A 27328-nucleotide genomic window follows, 5' to 3' on the forward strand; every position below is an offset into this window, starting at 1 on the left:
GTGCCCTCCTCGCCGTCGTCGCTCGCTGCCCATTTCATCCCCCGCACGGCACGCGCGGGACGAAAGCAAAGCACGCGCACACACTCAAACCCGCGCCTCCTCCGCTCTCGTCCGTCGCTTCGGTTCGGTTCCGGCTCGATCGGGGAGGTTCCTCGGGGCGACCATGTCGTCGGCCGTCGTCGCGTCATCCACCACGTTCCTCGTCGCGCTCGCCTCTTCGGCGTCACGGGGAGGGCCCAGGAGGGGGAGGGTGGTGGGCGTGGCCGCGCCGCCGGCCCTGCTTTACGACGGCCGCGCCGGAAGGCTAGCCCTACGGGCGCCGCCTCCGCCCCGGCCTCGGCCTCGGCGTCGGGATGCGGGCGTGGTGCGCCGCGCGGATGATGGGGAGAACGAGGCGGCGGTGGAGCGGGCGGGTGAGGACGACGACGAGGAGGAGGAGTTCTCTTCGGGCGCGTGGCAGCCGCCCCGCTCGCGTCGCGGCGGCGTCGGCAAGGTGGGTTGGTGGTGTCGATCGGGGCGCCGAGATCGTCGTGCTCGAGAGGTGTTCTCTGCTTTGATTCGCTTTGATGTTTTCATTTGAAACCGACGCGTGTGCTTGCGCGTGCGCGCGCTGTGTTTGCAGGTCTTGAAGCGGAGGGGCACCGTCCCGCCCGTCGGCCGGTACGGCTCCGGCGGTGATGCGGCGAGAGTGCGCGGGGCGGCCGCGCCGGCGCCGGCGCCGACACAGGACGCCGCCTCAAGTAAGAACGGAGCGCTTCTCAGCGGCCGCGACGACGACACACCTGCCTCACGGAACGGATCGGTCGTTACCGGCGCCGACAAGCCTGCCGCCGCCACGCCGCCGGTGACCATAACGAAGCTCCCAGCGCCGGACTCCCCCGTGATCCTTCCATCCGTAGACAAGCCGCAGCCGGAGTTCGTCATCCCAGACGCGACGGCGCCGGCGCCGCCACCGCCCGGTTCAAATCCCAGGTCGTCCGCTCCTCTCCCCAAGCCTGACAATTCGGAATTTGCAGAGGATAAGAGCGCAAAAGTTGTTGAGAGTGCTCCGAAGCCAAAGGCGACTAGATCTTCCCCTATTCCTGCGGTAGAAGAGGAGACGTGGGATTTCAAGAAATATTTTGATCTGAACGAACCGGACGCCGCGGAGGATGGCGATGACGATGATGACTGGGCTGATTCAGATGCGTCAGATTCTGAGATCGACCAGGATGACGATTCGGGCCCTTTGGCTGGGGAGAATGTCATGAACGTGATCGTGGTGGCTGCTGAATGTTCTCCCTGGTGCAAAACAGGCATGTACACGATATATACTTCTTTTTTCTCTTTTTTGTTCTTCTGATCTTGTAAATTTGCTTCAGTTACTGATATGAACAAGTGTTGCATTTGCACAGGTGGGCTTGGAGATGTTGCAGGTGCTTTACCCAAAGCTTTGGCGAGGAGAGGACATCGTGTTATGGTATTACTCCTTTTTTCTCTCCTTCATGGTTGGATGTTTCTTCCATTCTTACAGATTTGATCATTTAATTAACGTATATTTTCAGATATATAAATTTGGATCAAATGTAAAGCAGATTAGTTCTCTTATGTTCTTTTGTTTACATAATCATGATGGCAAATTAAAAAGGCTACTCCAGCTGTTAGATTCAAAATACAAAAGTAATATTGATAAATTTGCAAATCTGTACTTGAAAGCTAAATTGCTTACTATTGTTACAGAAATGTTCATTTCTAACATGCTGTTGAAAATATATACACTATGGCGTAGCCGCTTAGATCATCACGTGGCCATGGAAACTAGTGCCAAAAGTAGTTCTCTTAGTTACACTAGTTACATACCTGTACATGATAACGGATCAGGCCCATACAATTAGGGATAGATTAGGAGCCCGTTAACGAACTAGGCCCTTATAATTAGGGAGGGACGGTAGTTACTTTTCGCATATGGACATGCTGCACGTGTTGGGAGGAGGGGATGGAAGGAAGACGACTTCGCTTTTAAGATAGTAGAGAAATGTAGCAATTTTTTTTAGCAATTTTAGTTATGGTAATAATATAAACCACAACGTATTCAGAGATCGGAAACGGGGACTCTCGGTGACTTCCTGATATAAACTGATAACTGGCAAATGCATCTTTCAATCTTAGGTTGTGGTACCAAGGTACGGTGATTACGCGGAAGCCCAGGATGTAGGAATCAGGAAATACTACAAGGCTGCTGGACAGGTGTGTGTCAACAATGCAATCCAAGAAGACTGGCATAGGAGACGCAAATTCCTTAGTAATTGGTTTTTATTTTGGCCTGCAGGATCTGGAAGTGAAATATTTCCATGCATTTATCGATGGAGTTGATTTTGTGTTCATTGACGCTCCTCTCTTCCGTCACCGTCAGGATGACATCTATGGGGGGAACAGACAGGTGAAGCTTCTATCTGTTTGGTATTACATTGCATTAGTAAAACTTAAGTTGCATCTCCTAGGCGTACTGATTTGAAAATGCTTACCCATTCCCATTTTCATTCAGGAAATCATGAAGCGCATGATTCTGTTTTGTAAGGCTGCTGTTGAGGTATTTTCTCCAACTCCATTATCAATCATTAATTTGGTTTTAGGAATGAGATGTATTTGTTTGGTTTGAGGATTGGTCAAAAGCACAAATCATTTTTTCTGTTGATAAATAGAAGAAGTGTATTAACTTTTGGACTGAAGCACACAATAAGTAGGAGAAATGAGGTCGCAGTAGATGATTTGAATTTGATCCCTCAAACAAACAGCCCGTAAATGTTTCTGCAAGATTTCACAGAGATTCATATTCTTTTTTATTTTAAATATATTACACATTATCGCCAAATACACGGATGAACTCCTTCGATACCTCTAGCAGCATTTCAACCTGCTACCGTTCGTAATATGCAATGCTCTTGCCAATGTTGTCATATGTTCCCCTACAAAGGGCTATATTTTCTGTTTCTGTACAATCGGCAGGTTCCTTGGCACGTTCCATGCGGTGGTGTGCCCTATGGGGATGGCAACTTGGTGTTCCTTGCAAACGATTGGCACACTGCACTCCTGCCTGTTTATCTGAAGGCATATTACAGAGACAATGGCATGATGCAGTACACTCGCTCTGTCCTTGTGATACATAATATCGCTTACCAGGTTTTGTTTTTCTCTCCTCCCTAATGAATCATCTTTATTCTATTTGTATGCATCTCCTGCTGTTTGTTAGAGAAATTAGTTGAGTGCACAAATTGTGGGTCATGGTAATTATTGAGCAGGGACACGATAAACTCTTCTTCAGTCTATTACTACTTTTAGTTCAGCAATTTCTCCGTTTCATATTATAATTTATAAGTCGTTTTTTTTCTAATCAAACATCTTTACGTTTGATTAACTTTATCGAAAAATTTAACAGCATCTATAACATCAAATTAGTTTAATTAAATATAATGTTTAATGTAATTTGATTATATGTTTGTTTTGTATTGGAAATGTTATTGTATTTTTCTATAAACTAATTAAATTTAAAACTGTTTAACTTAAAAAAATATCAAAACAATTTACAATATGAAACGGGCCGGGGAGTACTTTTTTTGTGTGCTAAATGGTTCGTGTAATGTTTGTAGGGCCGTGGCCCAGTAGATGAATTCCCCTACATGGAATTGCCGGAGCACTACCTGGATCACTTCAAGCTGTACGACCCCGTCGGCGGCGAGCACGCCAACATCTTCGGCGCGGGCCTGAAGATGGCGGACCGGGTGGTGACCGTGAGCCCCGGCTACCTCTGGGAGCTGAAGACGACGGAGGGCGGCTGGGGCCTCCACGACATCATACGGGAGAACGACTGGAAGATGAACGGCATCGTGAACGGCATCGACTACCGGGAGTGGAACCCGGAGGTGGACGTGCACCTGCAGTCCGACGGCTACGCCAACTACACCGTGGCCTCGCTGGACTCCAGCAAGCCGCGGTGCAAGGCGGCGCTGCAGCGCGAGCTGGGGCTGGAGGTGCGCGACGACGTGCCGCTGATCGGGTTCATCGGGCGGCTCGACGGGCAGAAAGGTGTGGACATCATCGGCGACGCGATGCCGTGGATCGCCGGGCAGGACGTGCAGCTGGTGCTGCTGGGCTCCGGCCGCCGCGACCTGGAGGTGATGCTGCAGCGGTTCGAGGCGCAGCACAACAGCAAGGTGCGCGGGTGGGTGGGGTTCTCGGTGAAGATGGCGCACCGGATCACGGCGGGCGCCGACGTGCTGGTCATGCCGTCGCGGTTCGAGCCGTGCGGCCTCAACCAGCTCTACGCCATGGCGTACGGCACCGTCCCCGTCGTGCACGCCGTCGGCGGGCTGAGGGACACCATGTCGGCGTTCGACCCGTTCGAGGACACCGGCCTCGGGTGGACGTTCGACCGCGCCGAGCCGCACAAGCTCATCGAGGCGCTCGGCCACTGCCTCGAGACGTACCGCAAGTACAAGGAGAGCTGGAGGGGGCTCCAGGTGCGCGGCATGTCGCAGGACCTCAGCTGGGACCACGCCGCCGAGCTCTACGAGGAGGTCCTTGTCAAGGCCAAGTACCAATGGTGAAGAGACCATGTCCGCCCGCGGTCTCCGCCTGCGCGTTCGGCAGCTATAGCTATAGCCTCCCTGAAGAAGCTTGGCGCTGCTGTGGAGGTGCGACTCGGTGGCGGTGTGGCGCCGGCGCCGGCGCTTGCAGGGGAGGTGTTTGTGCTGACCGAGCTGTGCGTTGAGGTGCGCAAATTAGCTTCCGGTTTGTGTGTTCATGGCGAGGCATGGTGGAGTTGAGGGAGTATTAAGCTTTGTTTCAGATGCATCATGCATGCGTAATAGGATGTTGTATTTAATAATGTGTTTGTTATGTCCATTGATGCGATGTTACTTCTTCATTAGCTCTCGTGTCTGAATGGATGTGACTTGTGAGCAACTGTGAGCATGCGGTCCGTGATTCAGATTGGTGAAGTTGTGCCGTCAAAATGGTTAAGATCTGCACGGCCGGCGCTAGAATCAGATCTCCATACCATACGCTATGTTCGGGGCTGAACCGCTGAACTACGTACACCAGCACCTTTGCACAACCGAAATCGAACGAGCTGTTTGCCTCTTGCTTGTTTAAATCACCAGGAAAGACACCTAAAAGCAAGTTACTACCTCGTCCCAAAACACTGTAGTTCCTTTTTAAAAAAAATCAACAAATACCATTAAAATACAGTCAACAAACAATGACATTTGCCATTGCGGGAACTATTCTAAACCGATATTTGCATGTCATCTAAATGGTTATGATTTTTTTTAAAAAAATTAACAAGATAAATTAATATGTAATAAATTACTCCATAAACATATTAAACATATTAGGTCAAATTTAACTTCTACAAATTGTAAAAAAAAACAAATCTAGCGGCCATAGTTTAATTTGTTTTTTATTATAACTAATAGAAGTTGAATTTTAACTTGTATGTTTTTGAATTTTAATAGAATTTGTTTTTTATTATCACACCCATAACAATCTATCTAGTTGATTTTTTTAAAATTTTTTCATAACCATTTGAATGACATGTAAATAACAAGGGGATGTCCCTCGAGAGTTTAGAATCCACTTCCAATTTATAAGAGAAATTAGGATAAAAACCTTATAATTGTACGGCTCATTTTCTAAATGCATCCCACATCAATTTTTACAACATTACTTCTTGAAAAAAAAAGAATTTTCCAAATCGTATTATGGCCTAATGCACAAACCAAACACACTAGGAGAGCAAGCAGTTAATTTATCAACTAACGATCCAAAACTGACTTGTAGCACCCAAAAGGAGCTTGTAAAGACAACTGCGCAGAACAGTATAGTACTTGAGAAAAATGACTTTTCCAATGACAATTTAGGAAATTAAGCACAACTGGCATCACAATTTATATAAGAATCTAACACTCATACATCACTCAGTTTCTACAGTCCAATATAGACTCAATTTGTACAATCCTAATTTCACTCACCTCCAACAACAATGATCGGTTGTACATCACAATTTACATAAGACAATTTACATAAGATTCTTTGTTATACATCACTCATAACTCCAAAGTTCACTTGTCTACTACTTCCTCTGTTTCACAATGTAAGACTTTCTAGCATTGCCCATATTCATATAGATGTTAATGAATCTAGGCATATATGTGTCTAGAATCATTAATATCTATATGAATATGGATCTAGAAAGTCTTACAATATGAAACGGAGGGAGTATCAGTTAGCAGATCAATGAACCAACTATGACACAATTGTAGACCAGAGAATATTTTAGAAATTGACAACATTACAGCTACGATTGAACAAATGCTAAGAAGGATAAAGAACACATACCAGCCTTATGTCCTCTTCATTTGAGTAGTAACTCTTACCTTTTGGATCAACAACTTCTAGGGACCACCACACAGTGCTGGCGTGTAAATCTAGAGGAGCTCGACGGTGCCGCCACACCAGCTGTGCTTGGAGTCGGAGGTGCCGGCAGCTAAGTGCAGAAGGGGAGAAACGTTGCAGGCAGGAAAGGGAACGCCAGATGTGCGGGGAGTGGAGATGGATGGCCAGAAGATTGAGAAAAACTAGTTGCCAGGTTTGGATCTTGCAAAAAAACGAGTGAAGCATGCTACCATCGCTGGATCCATCGCCACCTAGGGTTTGAACCATGATGAGAGGAAAAAAAAACTTGGAACAAGGGGCATAATTTCTGGGTTAGGGTTTCACACTAACGTACCTTGATCTGGCGCAACGGCTCCTGCGACTGCTGTGGCTTTTGCTCATTCCAGCGACGGCTCTGGTGCTCCTGGTAGCGACGATGAGAAGACTAAGAGCGAGAGCGAGGGCGGGCGTGGCGGTGGAAAAACGGAGCCGGTGTGCGCAAGGGAGGGTGAGGTCGGGCGCAGAGCGGGAAAAAGGTTAGCCGGCCCACACGCGAGGGTGGCGAGGGTGATTTTGGGACTGGGGGCCGAACTCATGGGCTAACGACAACGCAGGCAAGCCACAACCTCCACAGCGTGGCTGCGGTGGCGCGGTGCTAGCTCGCTCCCATGCCACTCGCCCTCTATTAGGCGGAAGAACGCGTGATCAAGTCTGGAAGTACGGACGAACGAATGTGGCGCAGAATATTTGCTGTGGAGCATATAAGATGAATGCCAACTCAGTGCACTGCCCCTGCGAACGCCTAGCGGCGCATAGCCTCGCGAATATGTGCTCGGATTGCAACATGACACATGACCTGGATTTCAGTCTCGTCCAGTAGCTGAACACGTGCAACACGGCCTGTGCAAAAAAGGCTCTCGCCGGGCAGGCGGGCACGTCCAATCCCTTCGAAAATGGCTTTGGGCACTTTTTGGCTGCATGCATGGGCAGTCGCCAGTCGGTAGCGACCGCTACTGATGCGCCGATGGACGGTTTCGCTGTCGCCGTTTTGTCTGCACTCCGTCTCCACCGTCCGCCGCGACCACACTGCTTTGCAGCCTTGGCGTTTCCGCTCGAAGAGCCTGCAGCCCTGCACCCAGCCCCCTACTGGTTTGAAGGGGATTGTAGAAAGTTATTGAGAGATTAGGGCATGTACAACGGTGTTTATTAATGTTCTCTCTTTATTGCCATGCAAGTAAATTTGGTGACATGGAGGAAAGAGAAAAGAGTATGGTTGTTATGCATGACAATGGCTCAGAGTTGACTCTTAGCATTTACTAGAGCAAATTTTGTTGCATGGTGGTTAAAGAAAGGAAATAAAAGTAAGAAAAAGTATTTTGATATATTAATGATTAGTAACCATATTGTCTCTAACTGTTGTAGGATTGTTAGTCTCTAAATAACGTAGAGCTCATATCCGACTCTACCTTTGTACATGCCCTTAAGTAATAATAATTTTACACTATAATAAATACGAAATAAATTCTCTCTAATAACTCTCTTTTTTAAGGATTAACCAATCATGATCTAAAAAGAGTTATTGGTCATGGACAGGTTTAATTAATCGTAGAAGTAGTGGAGATAGCGAATGGCCATGTACACTAATTGTGCTATAAAGATTTTTATTTTTTGAACTCGCAAAAATTTTACACATCAATTGAGAAGTACGTAGATACACACTGCACTCGGTCACGGAAGACCGACGAAAAAAAAAGAGGGGAAACACCCTAGATATAAGACTGGAAGCTTAGCTAAGAATACAGGTATCACTAAGAAGCATTTTTTATCAGTGAAAAAAGTTATAAGCATTTTAATCGTAAACATGCTTTCACTAGATTCCACGGATTAATTCCTTGTTTCATGTCTTTTAGATGGGTTAGGAATACAGAGTGTGCTTGTGTATTGAAAAGGAAAAGATTTTTTCACAAGCTGCGGTTTGCAATGGACCTGCCAGTTGGGCAGCCAATTTTAATTTTTAGGACGTAACGTTAAGTTAATTTAAGTTGTTTTTCTTCCCTCCGTTTAGCTTCTATTTTTTTTTCAGAGCAAAAGTGTAGGGTTTGTCTGGGTTGGAGCCCAATTCAACCGTGCCAAATAATTGGCATGACGAAGATTACTCCTTTGGTTTGGAATCCAAAAAAATAGCACTGCCAAATGAATTATTTGACACATTTTTATAGCAACTTGCAAGTTGAAAGCCTATTCAACCTTTGCCGAATATTCTAACGATGATCCAAACAACTTTATCAAAACTTTGACAGTGGTCAAATCATGCCATTACCAAAAGATTAGCAAGAGGTTATTCAGATTATAGCTAAAATAAACCTGTCAAAATTTTGACAAGTTGATAATATTACCAAAATTTTGGCAGAATTTCTTATGTATTTACCAAAGTTTGGCAACAAACTAAAAACTAAATATAGAAACTTCTTTTTGTAACGTTGCAAAAAAAAAGGTACGATTAAAAATGACATCAATCTGAACAGCCCCTAAGTCTAGCAATAGCATTGAACCAAGCATGCCCACGGTCATATATGTCTATTTACCTCTCAGATTATAAACCGCACCCAAAATTTAAATTTTAAAGCATAGTTATAAGCTGTCTTTAAAGTTTCTTTTTATCATACTGTATTTTTATTTTTATCAAGGGGTTTTATATTATTAAGGACACAAATATAAAGTTTTATTCGTACGTTATTTTTTAAAAATTTTGCAACTAACTTCGAAGTTTTCACTGATTTATCGGCTTAAGATTTGTGGGTCCACTAGTCATAGAAATCAGTTAATAGTCGGGGACTCATCGGGGAAACTGTTTTAAAACACTCGGGTATACGTCCACTCGTTTTTTACATGTCACCTAAATGGTTATAAAAAATTTTAAAATAATTAATAAGATAGGTTAATATGTAATATATCACTTCACAAACATGCAAGTTCAAATTCGATTTCTATAAGTTGTAACAAAAATAACAATTTTGACTGTGAATATACATATACAATTAGAGTTTAATTTGTTATTTTTGTTACAACTTATATAAATCGAATTTAAACTTGCATCTTTTGTAAAGTGTGATATATTACATATTAATTTATTTTATATTTTTTTAAGAAAAAATATAACTATTTAATTGACATGCAATAAATATAAATGGGTAGTCATCCTGGAGGATTAGAATCCATCTTCGACTCATCGTTAAAGTACACCCAAAATAAAAAGGCGAAAAGGCGCCCTGGGCGCACCGAAGCGCACAGAAAAGCAGCTGCAGCTGCAACCAGAGCCGACGACAGGCTAAAAAGGCAGTCGCGAGCAGTGAGCACACGAGCGCGGGGGCCATGGCCATGGCCGGCGCCGACGGGCCCACCGCCGGCGCCGCAGCGGCGGTGCGGTGGCGAGGCGGCGAGTCCCTCCTCCTGCTGCTGCTGCGGTGGCCGTCGTCTGCCGAGCTGGTGGCGGCGTGGGGCGCGGCGCGCGCGTCGGCCGTGGCGCCGGCGCTCGCGGCCGCGTCCGCCGCGTGCCTGGCGCTCTCCGCCATGCTCCTCGCCGACGCCGTGCTCATGGCCGCCGCCTGCTTCGCCCGCCGCCGCCCCGACCGGCGGTACCGCGCGACCCCGCTCGGCGCCGGCGCCGGCGCCGACGACGACGACGACGACGAGGAGGCCGGCCGCGTCGCCTACCCCATGGTGCTCGTCCAAATCCCCATGTACAACGAGAGGGAGGTACGCGCCTACGTATTTTTTGACCGTACGTATACGCGCTGGCTCGCGCGTGAAAAGTACTAAAAGTGTAAAACCGTATCCGTATGCGTATACAGCTCGCGTACGTACGGCTCATTTGGGCTCTGTATGGTCGCAGGTGTACAAGCTGTCGATAGGAGCAGCTTGCGGACTATCGTGGCCGTCGGATAGGCTCATCGTGCAAGTTCTGGATGATTCTACGGATCCAACGGTCAAGGTAAGCTCAAGCTTTGGTTCTGTACGTAGTGGTGCTGCTTTTGTCAGACGTGGTATGATAGGCTGAGGAAAACGCTGGTGCAGCAAGCACATCCTGCACAGGCGGATATGGTATATGTGCCAATTTTGATAATGATATGAGTTGTCTATGAGCCTCATCGGTTGGCTTAATAAGTCAAAAAAAAAACCAATATTTGAATTTTTATCTAGATTTTAGAGTTGATTTTAAGATATTTTCAACGTAATTATTTTAGCGTTGGTTTTTAAGGGCTGGTTTGGTTTGAGGCATAAATTAGGCTTACCAATATTTGGCAATTTTAATAGTGTTTAGTGTCTATTTGGTTTGAAGCCAAATTTTGGCATGCCTAAAAAAAATAGGCCATTTCAATAGTGAATTTAGATTATTTTGGCTTCAATCCAAACACAACTTTGCCTTACCAAATTTAGTCATGCCAAAACTTGCTAAAATTTGGCATTGACAAAATTTGGTAAGGCCTATTTAGGCCACAAACCAAACCAACCTTAAGTCACTACGAAATATATAAAAGTTTTACCTATAAATTAATTTTTATTTCCTAATAAGTTGTTTTGGCTTATTAGGAAATATGGACAACTGATAAGGCTCTATGGATTGTTAGTGGACCCATTATATACTCTGGTTGAAAATAATAGTCGGTATATAGGTTGGCAAGATTATGTGTACATGTTCTAAATTTTAGTTCTCGTATAGGCTTTGGCGTGCAAAAAATGTGTCATACGCGCGGGGTTTAGGTGAATCAGCATGTATGAGATGAAACATATTTGTTGTTCTGCAATAGTGACAACAGCAGTAGAGTTGTGAAAAAAATAGTGCATATGCAAAATGCTAGTTGCTAGAGATAGTGGTATAACTTAGAAATCACTTTTTGTTGTTTGGTGGAGTTGTTGGTAAGTTTTCTGAAATGAAATCGGTTGTTTTGAGCCCATGGGATGGAAGTCATGGATACGTGGACAGTAGCGAGTTGTCAGATTAGATAGTGGCATGGTGCCATAGGGCAGAGGGTGAAGTGGGATTGGATTGTTTCGTCAAGCTGGTTGAGGCAGAACAGATATTGTACGAAATAATGTAGTAACTGATAGTGATATATATGGAGTGGGAATTACTGCAATTCAAGAAAAATATATTGATGAAGTCATGAAGAGGAAAGGCACAAGGAACTTATTACTTATGTATATGCCAGCAATGTCCTTACAAATTACTGTAGTTAGAAAATATCTATAAATTTAGGATGTACATCAAAGCACAAAGAGAAAGAATAAGGAATTGATGACAAGAGGTAATACATCAAGAAGTCAAGAAGGGTCAGCTTGCATACCTGTTTGAAAATTCGGATGAATTTAGCATATTTAAATTTGCTCAAATTCCAAAAACATTTTGTTCAGAAATATTACGAAATTCCGGTCACCCGGTAGATTTGTTGTGCTCACGAAATTCTAAACCCTGTAAAGAAGTATTTACCTATTTATTGGCATAATGGTATCAATATTTACTTGTTTTAGTATAAACTAGTAGGTTCCCTAGCATTTGCCCCGCTAGATTTAACTAAAGTTTATTTATATGTTATTACTCATATGCTTCATAATCTTACATATTTCATATTTAATATATTTTCCAAGACACCATATACGTTAAAAACTATGGTACAATTTTTCTTCTTTCTTTCTTTTTTTTGTGTGTAACAGTGCCGATATTGGAGTGTGACTCCAACCATGGTCTTGCAAGTATTATCTCAAGCTATTTAATTGCAGTGGTACTGGATTTTTTTCCCCTTAAAGATGAATCATTTTTGTAGTGTAACTCTAAATAGGGTCTGGTGGAGCTTGAATGCAAGTCTTGGGGTAATAAAGGCAAGAATGTAAAATATGAGGTGAGAAACACCCGGAAAGGATACAAGGCTGGTGCACTGAAAGAAGGATTGCTGCGTGATTATGTGCAACAGTGCAATTATGTTGCTATATTTGATGCTGATTTCCAACCGGAACCTGACTTCCTCCTGAGAACAATTCCATATCTTGTGCGTAATCCACAGATTGGCCTTGTTCAAGCACATTGGGAATTTGGTAAGCTTGAAAAGCACTCAAATTTACCCTACTTAGGTTCATTAATTTGGTTAGCATATGCATATTGTTCTCTGACCATTCTATTAAAAAATTGTCCCATACCAAGCTGCCAACAAAGTATCTCATACAAATCCAAACACGTCTATACTACCGGTAGTAGGCTTTATCCTTTTTTTTTAGATAAGGGAGATGATTACATTCCTGGCTTTTCCATCTAGGATGCACGCGGCTATAAAGTTTGAGTTGCAAAAAGAAAAAAAAGTAGGCTCTGTCTGATGCATCTCTTGTTCCGATTGACAGGAACTTGCTGACTGGCATTTCGGGACGATTTTGCAGTTAATACCAGTGAATGTCTGATGACAAGGATACAGAAGATGACACTACATTATCACTTTAAAGTAGAGCAGGAAGGAGGTTCATCCACCTTTGCCTTCTTTGGATTCAATGGTAGTGTACAAGAGAGAAATATCTCAACAAAACTTAATCACTCGCATGCATTGCTAGAGGATTAACCTATTTTGACTCCAGGAACTGCTGGTGTTTGGAGAATTTCTGCCCTTGAAGAAGCTGGGGGATGGAAAGATCGAACCACAGTTGAAGACATGGATTTGGCAGTCAGAGCTGGTCTTAAAGGATGGAAATTTGTCTATCTTGCAGATGTCAAGGTAGGATGGTACTGACATGTTCATCTGGATTTGGTTATCTTGTTAAGTTGTACTTTTTTTTACACGTCTTACATTAGTAAAGGCCTTACAAATCAATGCAATACAGAATAAAAAAGAGACATTTAGGACTGCTAGAAGCATGGACATTTTGCCAATAGTTTGATGTGAAACAGTTTAGGAAATGTGAGAAATATGTAAGCAAGTACCTTTGCTTTTTCTTTTTTTTTTTCATATAGTTGGTATTGTAGTTTAATACCCAACTTTTTTGTGGTTCACAACAATATTTTTCATGGATGTTTAGCAAGTAAATTATCATGGAAATTATAGGTAAAAAGTGAACTTCCAAGCAATCTGAAGACATATCGTCATCAACAACACCGGTGGACCTGTGGAGCAGCAAACTTATTCCGGAAGGTTGGAGCAGAAATATTATTCACTAAGGTAACTTTGCTTGTTAGCAATAATCCATGGTATACACTGAATTATTTGGTGACATTTTTTCTGATATGCATGGGCCTCAACTTTATTTCCTGATATATTTTGTACCCTTTTTTTTGTGTGACTAACCTGACCATTTTTTAGATAGTTTCTAACCTGACTATTTAACTGCAACATTACTGTTTGTTTCTTGGACATATCTATGTAACATCATGTTATATTCTTCTATTTCTTGAGCAGGAGGTACCATTTTGGTGGAAGTTTTATTTGCTCTACAGCTTCTTTTTTGTGAGGAAGGTTGTTGCCCATGTGGTACCTTTCATGCTCTACTGTGTAGTGATCCCGTTTTCGGTCCTAATCCCCGAGGTCACTGTTCCTGTTTGGGGAGTGGTTTATGTCCCAACAACAATAACACTTCTACATGCCATTAGAAACACAAGGTTTCCATGCTTGCATGTGAATTAAGCTTTGTTAACAACAAATATTTTACTGCCACATAGGAATGTTTCATGTTCCTAATTATAGTTACTACTTTTTTTTGCTTTCAGTTCAATCCACTTCATACCATTCTGGATCCTCTTTGAGAATGTCATGTCGTTTCACCGAACAAAGGCGATGTTCATCGGCTTGCTGGAGCTGGGTGGTGTGAATGAGTGGGTGGTTACTGAGAAGCTCGGCAATGGCAGCAACACAAAGCCTGCATCTCAAATACTGGAACGGCCTCCCTGCAGGTTCTGGGACAGGTACAAGATCGATCGAGACATTAAGATATTTGATCAATATTAAACTAAGTTGAGTCCAATTTGTGCATGTTCCTTGTGATTCTTGCAGATGGACAATGTCGGAAATTCTGTTCTCCATCTTCCTTTTCTTTTGTGCGACCTACAACTTGGCGTATGGAGGCGACTACTATTTCGTTTACATATACCTACAGGCTATAGCATTTCTTGTCGTTGGCATCGGTTTCTGTGGAACTATCAGCTCTAACTCGTAGCAGAGAACAACACTGATTATTACTGAAGGGATTGCTCACTCTAGTTCATGGTGTAATAACCTCAGCCCTTTGTCTAATTGTCCTGTGCTATGCACATGAAGGCAAAGATCGCCTGGTAATATGACCTTGTTGTAATTTAGTTCAAAGATCCACGTTTCATTTTATAGGAGAAATGCTTGTTGTAGTGTTGCGTCATTGACTCGTTGTGCTGGTTCATGTTCATTGTACTCTTCAGGCTAACTAGAGGTTGGGGCGCGCCAATGGCGCGCCGCCTGTGCGCTAGCAGGGTGATAAAGCAAGTGTAATTTATTATTTAAGGGAAATCGTCACATGAGGATCAAAGCATATCAAAGCAGGCAGTCATATGTAAATAGAGTTCACTTTCAATCACATACATAGATAGCACTACTGAGTGGTTCTTAAGAGTAACCGTATACATAGATGGTTTTTAAAATTTACAATGTAGTTTAGCAGGCACCGTAAGAGCTACCATGCAGACCTAATTAGCATGGCAATGGGCACAGAACAGCTTGGAACACCATGTCCATGAGACAGAAATATGGTAATTTCCTGTTACCAAAAGGATTAGCATATTACAACATAGGTTCGCGATATAGCTTTCACAGGGCATTTATCGTTGCTTCCATGTGAATTTTCTTGTAGAAATGGAAGATGCAGACTGATTGGAGATGGATGTTATTTTCTGCTGCAAACAAAGTCCATTCTTTCTTTTAGATTGTAATAACCATCTGTCGAGATGCAAAGGAACATCGTCATTGGATCACCACCTGCTGTTTAGACCTGATTATCGATGGCTGTTCTGCGCCGCATAAGTGGCTGTATGTAGTTTTCTTAGTAATCTCTGGCAAAGTACTTGGATGGAAATTAATTGTCAGCGAATCGATATAGCTATGAAAAGAATAATAAGTATCTATTAGAGTAGGTAAAAAACAACAGCTGGAAAAACTCACCTAGCTGGAAAAACTCACCTCTATCTTGCTCGATGAATGTTTTGTTCATGGTGACAGCATAGAATTTGCTTGAACGGGCGAGGTGTACTGTTTGATGTCTGAGATGTATTCCTTGATTTCAGATGTCACTTGGACATTTTTCACACAAAAGCACAGGTCTTCGAACGTGCGTTTGGGAACACCTACACCTTTTTCTGTGCAGATCTTTTAAATTGTTGGGAGAGAGGGCAATCACATAACTAAATAATTGTTTTGTTGAGATGTATATGGGTAAGGTTTTGCGCAGTGCTGGTAAAGAAAATCTTTTTTTTTTGTTTATTGTTCTATTTGTTAGCCTTTGAAGATAAAAGCTAAGAAAATGGTAAATCAGAATGTCACTTTTCACTGTGAGCTATATAGAAGTATTTTGCACGGCGTGATCTAAGAGCAAGCTGACCTGAATGACAAAGGAACGGATAGCAAATTTACTTGTTTTTTTGATGTTCGAATGCACAGGGGCTGGTAATTCTGTTTCAGTGTCAGATGACGTGCCTGAAACGTTAACATTCAGTTAGTTTTAAGTAGAGCTGTCTATAGACACATGGAGTTAAACGTAAACATAAACAGATAAACACATATATGGATAATTGTAAATATGAAATGGTAAAAGGAAGCCTTCAGTTGAGCTGTTAGATACGATAACTGTTTTGTTTTTTGCAGGAGCTTGTTCCCTGAGAACTGCATGTCTGGAGTGATGATCATCGAGTTGTTTTTTATGCCATAGCTGGAGTTAGCACGCAGGGGAAGCTTGCTACGGCTGTCTCTGTCAAAAAGCAGCACATCAACCATGGACGAAGAAAGAAACTTGAATACAATGTTTTGTCCGAAACGAGCCCAACACACTGAACAAAATGTTTCCATCCCTTGCAGATAAAAAACGATCCCGATATTTCTTTAAACGTGACAGTCTGTGGTGAGATATCTAGTGCAAAAAGAGTTTTTTTTCCCCATGTCTTGCTTTGCAACTTCGTGCAAGTTTGTCTAAACAACATTGCATCAATAACGAGCGGCAAATCAAGGCTGGTATTTAAAAAGAAAAGGTAATTTTTACTCACAAAACGCTTCTGGCTTAGCGGAGTGAATTTTAGCATAGATGATGTAGGCGTATCCATGGGTAAGAACCTGCAACATATGTTGGGTTTGTGTCAATATCTGGGTGAAGGCAACAAGCTATAAAATAGTATAATATCTGAACTGAAAGAAGCAGAACTGTAGACAATGAGTATTATGTATGTTGACTTGCGTTATATCGAAATGTAACATAAATTAGGGCAGGTAAAAAGGATGTATATGAAGGGTTTTTTTTCCTATTGCTTGATGTAACGTAATATATATTAGTAGTGCAAACAATGTTCTGACTTCTGAGACAATGAAATATGAGTGAATTTATTGATGGGCAGTGAAATATTATTAGCTGAATGGAATAAAATAGCATATTACAATAATTGAGATAAAACATCTACTGACAGGCATAAGAGAATTGTATAGTAGTAATCATGATAATACGTTAATGGAGGTGAATATTTCGGAATTTAATTGTAACAGAAAGTATCAAGGAATGGACAGATGAGTTTCTTATTTTGTTGCATGATCGTATAGGGCAGTGAAACAGGGTCATGCAGGGCGGCTAAACCGGTAGCAGCTAGTATGAGTACGAATTGGTTCCTAGGTTACTGCGGATAACAGGATTGCTTTCGTTGCACCGTGGGCATTTAGCTGAGGCATAATTTATCTGATGATGCTAGAGAAGATAAATATCAACAAAAATAGGCATAATCTAGCAGCTTATCATGCACATCTTATAATGACAATGTAATTTTTGTGAATTATTTGAACATCAATTTTCTGAATGAGATAACTGTACTGGAGATTTCGTATTAATTTTGGACAGGCTCTGAGTTTGCTTCGAGGACTGCCTAAAAACCGAAATACCATCACATTTTCTCAATTTAAAATCAGTTTTGTTTAATCATGAACCTAAAGCTAAATCTTTGAACTTAAATATATTAAAAAAATGTTGAATCTGCTGCGGCGCATGCACTGTTACATCTCAAAGATCACTTGATCATGCTATAAAAAATCATCCTTTACTTCATAGAGCATCGAAATTATAAGTGTCATCATAAGCTTTGAACAAGGAAGATGAAGCTCTGAATATAATGATAAACTGAATGCACATCATAAGTGTCATCCTGAGAATGATGGTGATTATAATTATTTTTCATATGTTACATTATTGAAGCTATAATGTGAAACTCATGATTACTTGTAAATATAGCAACAAAAAGGAACTACTTTTCATGTACTGTTAACTAAAGGACCAGAATAGCATAAGAGGGGAAAAACTAATATGAAAACCTCCTGTAAAGTAAACGGCACCAAGTTGGTTATTTGGTTCAGTCAACAATCTAAAGAAGAATTGAATAGACCAACAAATGTACTTCCATCCCAAGATGCGCATAGTAGAATAAATTGCATAGAGCTCACCTAGCCTAGCTTTATTTGCACCATTCTCTTATGCTCTTGCCATCACCATCATCACAAATTGGAGTAGGAACACGGTGAGATCTCATGTCCTACAAAGCAGACATTGTGATTTAGGAGAGGAGAGCAAGAACATGTAAATAAATAGGATAATTCTTTATAAAATAAACAGGAAAGATGGACGCAACAAATGCTTTTCTGCAAACAGGGAATCCTACTTGCATTCAGCGCAAGATATCCCAACAGGAGGCTCAAGTGATTATCAGACCACCAAAATTTTAACATATATATCTTTTGATTTTTTTTTCCTTCCATGCAGCAAGTTATGGAAATTACTGCAGCTACCCTGGTTTAGTGAGCAAGCACATTCAAGTTTTCATATCCACCTCTTTTCATGGAATACCAAACGATATAACATCTTGATGGAACACAAATGCACATCCAGGCCAAAACGTTAGAAGCAAATTCGAAACGCATACAAAATATTGCTAACCACCAATTTAATACTTCAATTTTCCTTTAAATCAATTGAAACAAATGTTATCTACTCAGGTGGACATGGATAAGAAAAACAAGAAACAAAAAAAAGGGATTCATGTGAAGGAATAATCAATCACCATCAATGATGGAATTGATGGATGTCTGACCTTTCACGCTGCTATTGTCCACGTAACCATATTTTCACTTGAGCCTGAAACCAAAAGGAATAAAAAACAGGGCCCAAGATACAACCCTTGAGAAGGAGATTAGTGGCTAACTTCGTGCCATTGCAAAAGGCCAAACGCAACACATTCAAACCTTTTCTCCCAGGAATCACATATAAAAAGCTAGGAAAGCATCTTATATTATACTGCTACATGGAAAATAACAATGCAGCATGTATTAAGTCATGCAATCTACCATACATCAAACATCAGATCCTCTATCCGAAAGAAGCAAGGTAACAATATAATTCTTTCCAACAAGCATACATATGTTGGAACCTCTAATGTATCTCTTAGATGTATTAAGAACAAATCACGTTTAGAGGAAAATTAATATCTAGCAGGAAGCAAAGAAATAGTTATTGAAATGATTAAGAAACTGTAGGGAATACCTTCTGTACTCGGATGCCATGACTGATGTTATGCCATTCTTGTCGTAATACACCTCTGTCTGCACCTCATTAAGCACCATCTTGCCGTTAGTAGCACTCCTTATCTTGGACAATTCAATACACCAGCACTATACAGTATTTCCAAGCATCAATTCAACTAACAGCTCATCAGTGCGGTTCACTTGTTCCACTAATTCCTCAAACCTGCTAATAGACAGCAGAAGATGCACATTGAATACAATGTCGATGATCTGGTTCATGATGCACCCATCAAATGTCTGGAGCTAGCTAGGAACTGATTCACCTAATGTCTCAGTATCGCCTTGATGTCTGTCTGACTTGGTCTATGGCTGGGGCAAAGTGGCCACATCAGTGAGTTTACCCGTCTGAGGATGGAATCATCAGGGATAGGACATCAAGCTGTCAATTGTCGTGGCTGTTGTACTCCAGTACTCCACTACGAATAGGGGTGAAAACGGTAACGGTAATTACCGGCCGACCGGCGTTCGTTTTCGACTTTCTACCGGCCGAGCCATATGGAAATGGTAATCGACCGAAACAAAAATGGAAATGGTAAAAAATATGGAAATGAAAACGGAAATGGTTTTGCTGTTATACCGATCGTTTCCATATTTACCGTATTCTTGCGGAAATTACCGTTTCTTATAATATGGTAATTACCGTATTCTAAATATGTCGATATTATAGGACATGTTTATACTTGACCCACAGCTTATAGATTAAATGACTCTTCAATAAAATCTCTAACTTTTGTACATGGCTAAAATGAAGTTAATTTATAATTTATATAGTATAAGCTTGAATTTATGTATATATATAACATACTTATGTAAAGTTAAATATATGTTTTTATAGTTTAATGTTTCCGTATTTGTTACCGGTTTCCGATCTGTACCGACATGTTTCCGTCTGTATTGTTCCGTTTCCGGTTTTCCGATATTTCCGATATCGTTTTCGTTTCCGACTTTACCGTTTCCGATTTCGTTTCCGAGAAAAATATGGTTACGGAAATGGTTGAGGCTGTTTTCCGATCGTTTCCGACCGTTTTCATCCCTAACTACGAACACGTAGCATTCCTGCACTTTTGCAGAGGCAAAAAGAGAAACCATGAGAAAACAAAACCAAAGCAACAGATACAATGAATCCTCCAATTCCATAGCCACACCTACAGTTGTAATTTTAGCAAATGATTTTGCCTCGCAAATCTTAAGGCCAAATGAGGCATAGCACAAAGCATCTTTTATTAACATTTCTGAGGATTATGCAAAAATAAAATTCATAAACAATTTTTAGATAAGTAAATAATTGGCATTATCTAGAGCATAAATATATGGGATATGGAAGTATGCATGGCATTGCGTGCTTAACAATCACATATTTATGTAGACACTTTGGTAGAATAAAACATAACTTTAATTTTGTTTAGGAACACATAGCTTTCATTATTCAGGGGCAAGCAAACAGACAAGGCCCCTCGATTAGGGGAAAAAATAAATAAATAAACTCTAACTGTGAATTGGGGGAAAAGAATCACAAGGTTTTCTAACATCTGCTTCTAATTTGTACAAATCACAGAAATGTAGCAGAGCATTTGTCCTAGAAGAAATGCAAGAATAAAACAACCAACCCTAACCACCCCAAACCCTTGGTAAGTGCAAGAACAACAAAAGGTATATGGTTTATGTTTGCAACTCCACCCTCTCTTCTTCCCTCCATGTTGGTTTCCTTGGCGAACCTTCGGGAAAAAAACCTGCAAAGGAGAAAACCAACCAATCAATTTCAGCCAAAAAAAGAAAGAAAAAAAAGGAAGGAGTAGCCACCACCTTCCTTGACATCGGTTCTGTCACCAGCGCCGTTTCTTCGATGGCAGCAGCAACGGAGGGCAGAGCAGTGACCGTTGGCGATGGCGACAAAGGATGTAGCGGCAACGGTCATGGCGGTGGCAGAGGCGGAGACGGCTGCGCTCGCGACGGCGACAGCGATGGTGCGAGGGCGGAGGCGGAGGCGCCAGGAGAAGGCGACGCGACAGTAGCGGCAGAGAAGGTGGAGGCCGTGCGAGGGGGAGGCAAAGGCGCAGAGGGAGGCGGCCAGCGATAGGGACGGCGGGAGGTGGAGGTGGCAACGCGATGGGGAGGTGGAGGCGGTGGCGGCGGCGGGGGAGTGGAGGCGGCGGTCGGTGACGGGGACAGGGCGATGGGGAGGCGGCGGCGGCGGCGCTATGTGGCGAATGGAATGATAATGCCATCATTTGAGGTGCTCCGTTTTTCCAATGGAAAAAGGAAAAACGGAGCACCCCAAATGATGGCATTATCATTCCATTCTTTTGGAAGAAATCGTTTCGTGGAAGGCAGCAATGTTGCACTGCATCAGAAAAAAATAAGCACATAAACAACCTTAACTGCACAAATACAGTATTAAGTAGTTACATTAATGGAAAAGCTCTTCCAAGGATAGTTTGGACTTACCAGAGAGCAGCAATGCCAAGGATGGCAGTGAGAACAGCATTGACCAAGTCTTTCGAGAGAAGCTTGAATAGAAGGTACAGAGAGAGAGAAGCATAGCACTTCCCACCAAAGGAAACCGCATAGCATGCTCCTTGGACATTGAAGGTTTTGTCCCCACTAAGATACAAAAGAGCATGTGTTAAATTATATAATTCAGAGAAGATCGGTAGCACAGTAGCATCAGATCTAACATCCAAACTTTTTGGGAATAAACAAACAAACTTTTTTTCAAATAAGATAAAAATCATGCTTGAAGTGCTTTCAATGTAAAACAACTCACAACAAAATAAATTACAAATATGTAAATTTTTCAATAAGACAAACGGTCAACCATGTGTCTACAAGCTAACGGCGTCATGTATTAAAGAACGGAGGTAGTATGAACTGTTTCTGTGCCAAAAAACATAGAAATACTATGGTGGTTATGTATGTGACCTATGGGCAACTTCCTATTAATATTTAGGGCCAAGATCATTTTAGTGCAATAGAAACAAAACAATCTTAATCTTTAACAAAGGTGGCTTCTCATGGTCATAACTTGAGTCGAATCAGGGGCCGAGGTCAATTATCAGTGGCATGTGGCGATTGAGAATTAGTATATACAAGTTGATGTTGAGGCGTACCTTGTAGGTCGGCGTTAGAAGGATCAGCAGTGATGGCTTCATCAGCTCCAGTCAGGGATGCCTGCTGCCCTTGTAGATGCTATTCCCAGTTGCAGCTCAAAAGTCGCCACCTTGCCCTCCCCTTCTTCCGTCACCATAAGTGGCATGGGATGGATCAGACGAGAGGCCTCCCCCTCCTGATGACTCTATTGAACAGATGTGGTGGGTGGTGGGAGTAGGTTGGAATGGCGGCGAGCAACTGCTCTTCTGTGCTAGGCCTGGTTCCTCGTTGTTCGTCCGCATCTTCCGTTACCTCTCCTCTTGCTTCGTCTCGCCGTTGCTGCCGACCACCTTGATCATAAAACATATAGAAATGCACTTTCTATCATCAGTAATATGAAAACTACAAGAGCGTATGGTACACTATAACATGGGGAAAAACCATAGATAGAAACCGTTTTGCTCCAAAGGACAAAACAGATGACATATAATGGGAACATCAGATTTATCATTGTCTGCATAAAGTGAAATATAAATTATATTGGTTAAGAGGAAGGCAGATCACGAGCTAGCGGTGAGCAAATGAGACTCCATGTTAAATGGAACCAGTAAATTCAGTATATTTATTATTTTTAAATGAACGATAATTGTCAGGATATTCTCTTTTCCAATCAGCAATACACTATAAACAAAATTCATTTGAAAGTGAAACTGACCTCTATGGTACTGATGTATGCTATAGTAGGAAGGAGGAAAACTAAACAGCAAGTATATATTCATTTTATTTTCAATTTTCTCTCTAGTTCAGTCACTTTCGAACAGATGCATAATAGCCGTTGACAATTTAGCACTGGGATATGCACATACACACATACACATATAAGAGACATGGCACTATCATTAACAATCACATCCACTAATTTCGCAAAACTGTATTTGAGCTGTAATGGTTAAAGGAAAAGGATGAAGCGATAATTACCTTGTTCTCAGCGTGTGTAGACCCCCAATTTTAGAAATCGGAAATCATCTGTGTTTATCCGTACCAATCCCTGGATCAGTAGTTGGTACACACATATATAGTTGAATCACAACATATCACGAATGAATTCAGGCTAAAAGAGTTAAATACTTACATTAGGGCCAGGTAGGCCAACAACTATCAGAGAACAACAGCGGAAGACAAAATAATATAAGGGCCCGGTTAACATGCCACAGGCAGTCGACTGGGGAACGAGACCTAGAACAAGACCGCACTCCGATCATCTTGTTGGATACGCAAGCGTACCGACAAGGGCTTCTCTTCAATACTCTCCTAAAAGATATATGAATAGCAAGGGTGAGTACCAACCGTACTCACCAAGCCACCACAATAACAATGCATATGATAGAGGGTATTTCAAGGAATGGCTTCAGGTTCTTTTGCATAAAGCTAATTTTACAATTCTTTTCACAAGCCTAAAAGCTAGCATAGACTGATCAAATTTTAGTACCAGTGTTCACTTTAAACAACGACGGTTCTGTCCACCATCCATTGTGATCCCAAGGATAGCTTCCCGCCATTGAATCGTCATGGTTTTCTGAGGATGTCCACCTTCCCTCCTCTCGGGAAGTGGCTCCATTAGCATAAAATTCATCATGCAATATCCCATCCACCACAAGTTAAGAATTTAGAGTCTAGCCAAGTGTAATACATGTCCCGGTGCTCAATAACCACGAGCACGGCTATTCGAATAGATTTGGTTTACTCACACTGCAGTGGATGTACACTTTACCCGCACTCCGCGACTGCCCAACACATGAGCCTCGTCCCAACACATGAGACGCGTCACGGCAAAGCTTTTCGATAACCTCGCATTGGCAGTACCCGCTCCATGAACTTAAATCCTCATGCACTCTAGGCGTCCATGTTTCTAGCAGTGAGAGGAGTTCTGGCGCTCCCGGGAAAGAGAAGTCTCACACACATATTAAATTATGGTTCAAGTTAAGTTCTCTCTCTCACATACTCATGGCAGTCCTACCAATGGCGACACCGATGTAGGGCACGCCTCTCGGCCCTACCTCAACGGCTGTCCCACCGTAGCGCACCTGCCTCACTCAGGGGTGAACCATCTATGCAGGGATACTGCCTCCGCTCGGCTATCTAATCCGCTAGGTCTATACCCATACGAGAAGTGCGGTTGTACGGGGATCGTTTCATGCTTAACTTCATGGCTCGGTCCTTAATTGACCGGGGACGGTACTAGCCTTTTCCAGATACCACCCAAATCCTCCGTCCGCCCCAGTCGAAAACAGTTGTTTAATTTTATTTCTCCTTTCACAAATCATGTCATCAACATCATGGCAATGTGGCGCTCATGTCTCCACATGCCGCATCTCAATTACCTTCCCAAAGGTAATTGCCCAAGCATATAGAATTTGATAAATATGAGTATGCATGATTCTAGAATAGCATTTCTAAGCAATTGTCATAGTTGACTAGGGACTCATACGTAAACATGGTTACAAAGATTTAAGGGTAAACAATAATCAAGGCATGGCATAATCACAAGTGGGATGTTCATCATTGCATGCAATTTTATTTGTAAACAAAACAATTTCGCAATTGGGATCAACATGTTCAAGGAATAGTGATGACTTGCCTTGCTCAGGATAGTCCTTATTCTTGATATAATTCTTGATCAACCTTCACCTCCTGGAAGTTGCTGACGTTGCCTCACGACTAACCGATACACAAAGTCTATAATACGCGAGAAAAACCAATATTCAAGCAACAATCAAATATGCACAAACAAAATATATTTGTTGAGGTTGAACCTAAGGTTGCTCATATTATTCACGCTTGCTAATGGGTTCCAATATGCTAAGGGCTAAAGTTTCTTAATCTTTCTGTTATCATGGTGGTCTATTTAAGAGCTAGCCAATGTAGTATGAATGAGATACGTATCTGGCTAATTTGTGGTTTAGTCTAGCTAATGGCTATGGAAGGATTATGGCTACACATGCATCTATCTAAATAAAATGGTCGTATACCAGAGATTCTATTGTCGGATGGATTTAGGATCAATCAAATAATTACAGTGAATCATTTGTATTATTTATTTTATTGATGGAAGCTTTACTTTAATTATGAACATATTTTACTTGTCACAATAAATTATAAAAGGTTAATAATTATCCATGCTTTGTATGTTAGAGTTGTTTAGGTTAATCATATTATGGTTACAGATTATCCCATCACATAATTTTACAATGAATAATCCTAATTTACAGTTGAACTATAATTATAATTATATGAGGTCAAGATTTATAACTAGTATTTATCTAATATACATGTTTGTCATACACTCCCTCTTAATTTCATATATGCAACACGCAAATTAATACTATACCGTACCACTATAATGGGATGTATAGTATATGTGTAAGCAACAATATCTTATTATTGGATAATATATTTGAGTAGTTTCTTTTTACTGTAAGCTATACAATACATGTTGATTTTAAGATGGCTCTGTTTGGTTAACTAATGGATATCAACCGACTATATATATATATATATATATATATATTCTACTTCACATGTCATTGTATCAACTAATTTTTTTAAGTGGTCCAAATACAACTAGCTCTGTGATTACTCTCCTAAACAAGTTAAAGATTCATCTATGTGTGTTTATATTTTAGTTACAAAATATGAGGCTAAACTTTATGTAAATAATTTATAAGTCATGGAATTAGTTATATTTGGACATAGGCTAGTAAATGGCACTAATATTTTCCTTTACACCCATTAATTTGAAGGATTGATTATAACTAATTTATTTGGTTGCTACAGTGACAAGACATATTAAAGATAATTATGCTACTGTACAATATCCATTTTTTTATTTATTGGCACACTATTTAGGTTAACTATTATCTAATCATTTGATATTAATTAATTTATAATTATAAATATATTTTATTGAATAGTGAATTATATATCATTGGAAAGCTTATGAATTTAGATGAATTTAGGTTCAAGTTTCACTCAAATCCGAGTTAAAATGAATAAGTTATGCTAGTGTAAAGATTCAAATTTGAATTAATCCGAGAAATTGCGAAAAGCTACTGTTCATAAACGATTTATTTTTAATCCAAGACATATCCATTGACAAGTGGGACCCCGGGTTTATTCCTTTTTCCTACCGAATTATTTTCTAAAGGGAAATAGGAAGAGCTAATGACAAGTGGGGCCCACATGTCATAAACTCAAGACCATAAAACTTCTATAATTAGATTTTTAACCACCCGGACCCACATGTAATAGACTCAACTAATAAAGATTAAGAAGGGGATTACTATTCACTAAACACGTGGGACCCACTCTAATCTCTCCTCTCCTTTCTCTCTCTCTTTTCTTTTCTTTTCCTTTCTCTCTCTTTTCTTTTCTTCTCCTTTCTCTCTCTCTCTTTTCTTTTCCTTTCTCTCTCTCTCCTTTCCGGTTTCTCTCCTCCTTCCCTCTTCTTTCTCTCCCTCGGCTTCTCCCTTCCTTTCTCTTTCTCGGCTCCCTCTCTACCCGGTGGCACGGCGACAAATAGGGGGGGCAGCGGCTCACCGACGGCGGCGGTGGCGACGACGGTGGCGGCGACGACGGCGCACGGCGCAGCACACTGAGGCGGCGGCGCGGCGGTCACGAATGCGGCGGCATGACAGCACGAGGGCGGCGGCGCGGCGGCTCGAAGGCGGCGACGCGGCGGCGCGTGGAGAGGGGGAAGAGGGAGAGGAGGGGGAAGATGGAGTGAGGAGAGGGGAGAACGGTGGCTCTTATAGGGGAGAGAGGGAATAAGATGAAGAGGGAAGAGAAGGGAGGGGGTGACGCGACGGCGGTGCGGCGGTGCGGGGCTCGGGGCGGCGTGGGGCTCGACGCACGGTGAGGGCGATGGGCGACGCGACGACGACGGCGGAGCGTCGACGGGACGGCGCGGCGCGGCACGGGGCTCGGCTCGCGGCGATGGCGACAGGGCGGCGCGG

The 27328-nt window shown here is 42.0% G+C and overlaps 2 protein-coding genes and 1 long non-coding RNA gene across 4 annotated transcripts; 2 read left to right on the top strand and 1 right to left on the bottom strand.

The window, feature by feature from the left end:
* On the top strand, positions 1–4941 carry LOC4340567 (soluble starch synthase 2-3, chloroplastic/amyloplastic-like). Its single transcript, NM_001402798.1, has 8 exons — positions 1–493; positions 623–1295; positions 1395–1459; positions 2149–2226; positions 2309–2419; positions 2525–2569; positions 2986–3159; positions 3627–4941. Exons 1-8 carry the CDS (start codon positions 164–166, stop codon positions 4581–4583), a joined length of 2433 nt encoding a protein of 810 aa, NP_001389727.1. The 5' UTR covers positions 1–163; the 3' UTR covers positions 4584–4941.
* A 923-nt stretch (positions 4942–5864) lies between these two features.
* Positions 5865–7149, bottom strand: LOC9269987 (uncharacterized). The gene is made up of 2 exons (XR_001547018.3): positions 6767–7149; positions 5865–6683 (listed from the first exon to the last, which is right to left on the bottom strand). It is a non-coding gene; the product is annotated as an uncharacterized lncRNA (long non-coding RNA).
* Positions 7150–9656: 2507 nt separating this feature from the next.
* Positions 9657–15006, top strand: LOC4340570 (probable glucomannan 4-beta-mannosyltransferase 3). Of its 2 annotated transcripts, NM_001421477.1 has the most exons (9): positions 9657–10167; positions 10304–10402; positions 12249–12501; positions 12838–12948; positions 13030–13166; positions 13494–13607; positions 13845–14044; positions 14153–14347; positions 14436–15006. In NM_001421477.1, the coding sequence occupies exons 1-9, from the start codon at positions 9784–9786 to the stop codon at positions 14596–14598; spliced, it is 1656 nt and encodes a 551-aa protein (NP_001408406.1). In that variant the 5' UTR covers positions 9657–9783; the 3' UTR covers positions 14599–15006. The 2 variants fall into 2 exon arrangements, with proteins under 2 accessions (NP_001408406.1, XP_025882410.1); XM_026026625.2 differs by lacking the exons at positions 9657–10167; positions 10304–10402 and having other exon boundaries at positions 12354–12501; positions 12802–12948; positions 14436–14793.
* The last annotated feature ends 12322 nt before the right edge of the window (positions 15007–27328 follow it).

The sequence above is a fragment of the Oryza sativa genome, chromosome 6 (genome assembly GCF_034140825.1).
Source record: "Oryza sativa Japonica Group chromosome 6, ASM3414082v1".
In the NCBI taxonomy this organism is placed as follows: domain Eukaryota; kingdom Viridiplantae; phylum Streptophyta; class Magnoliopsida; order Poales; family Poaceae; genus Oryza; species Oryza sativa.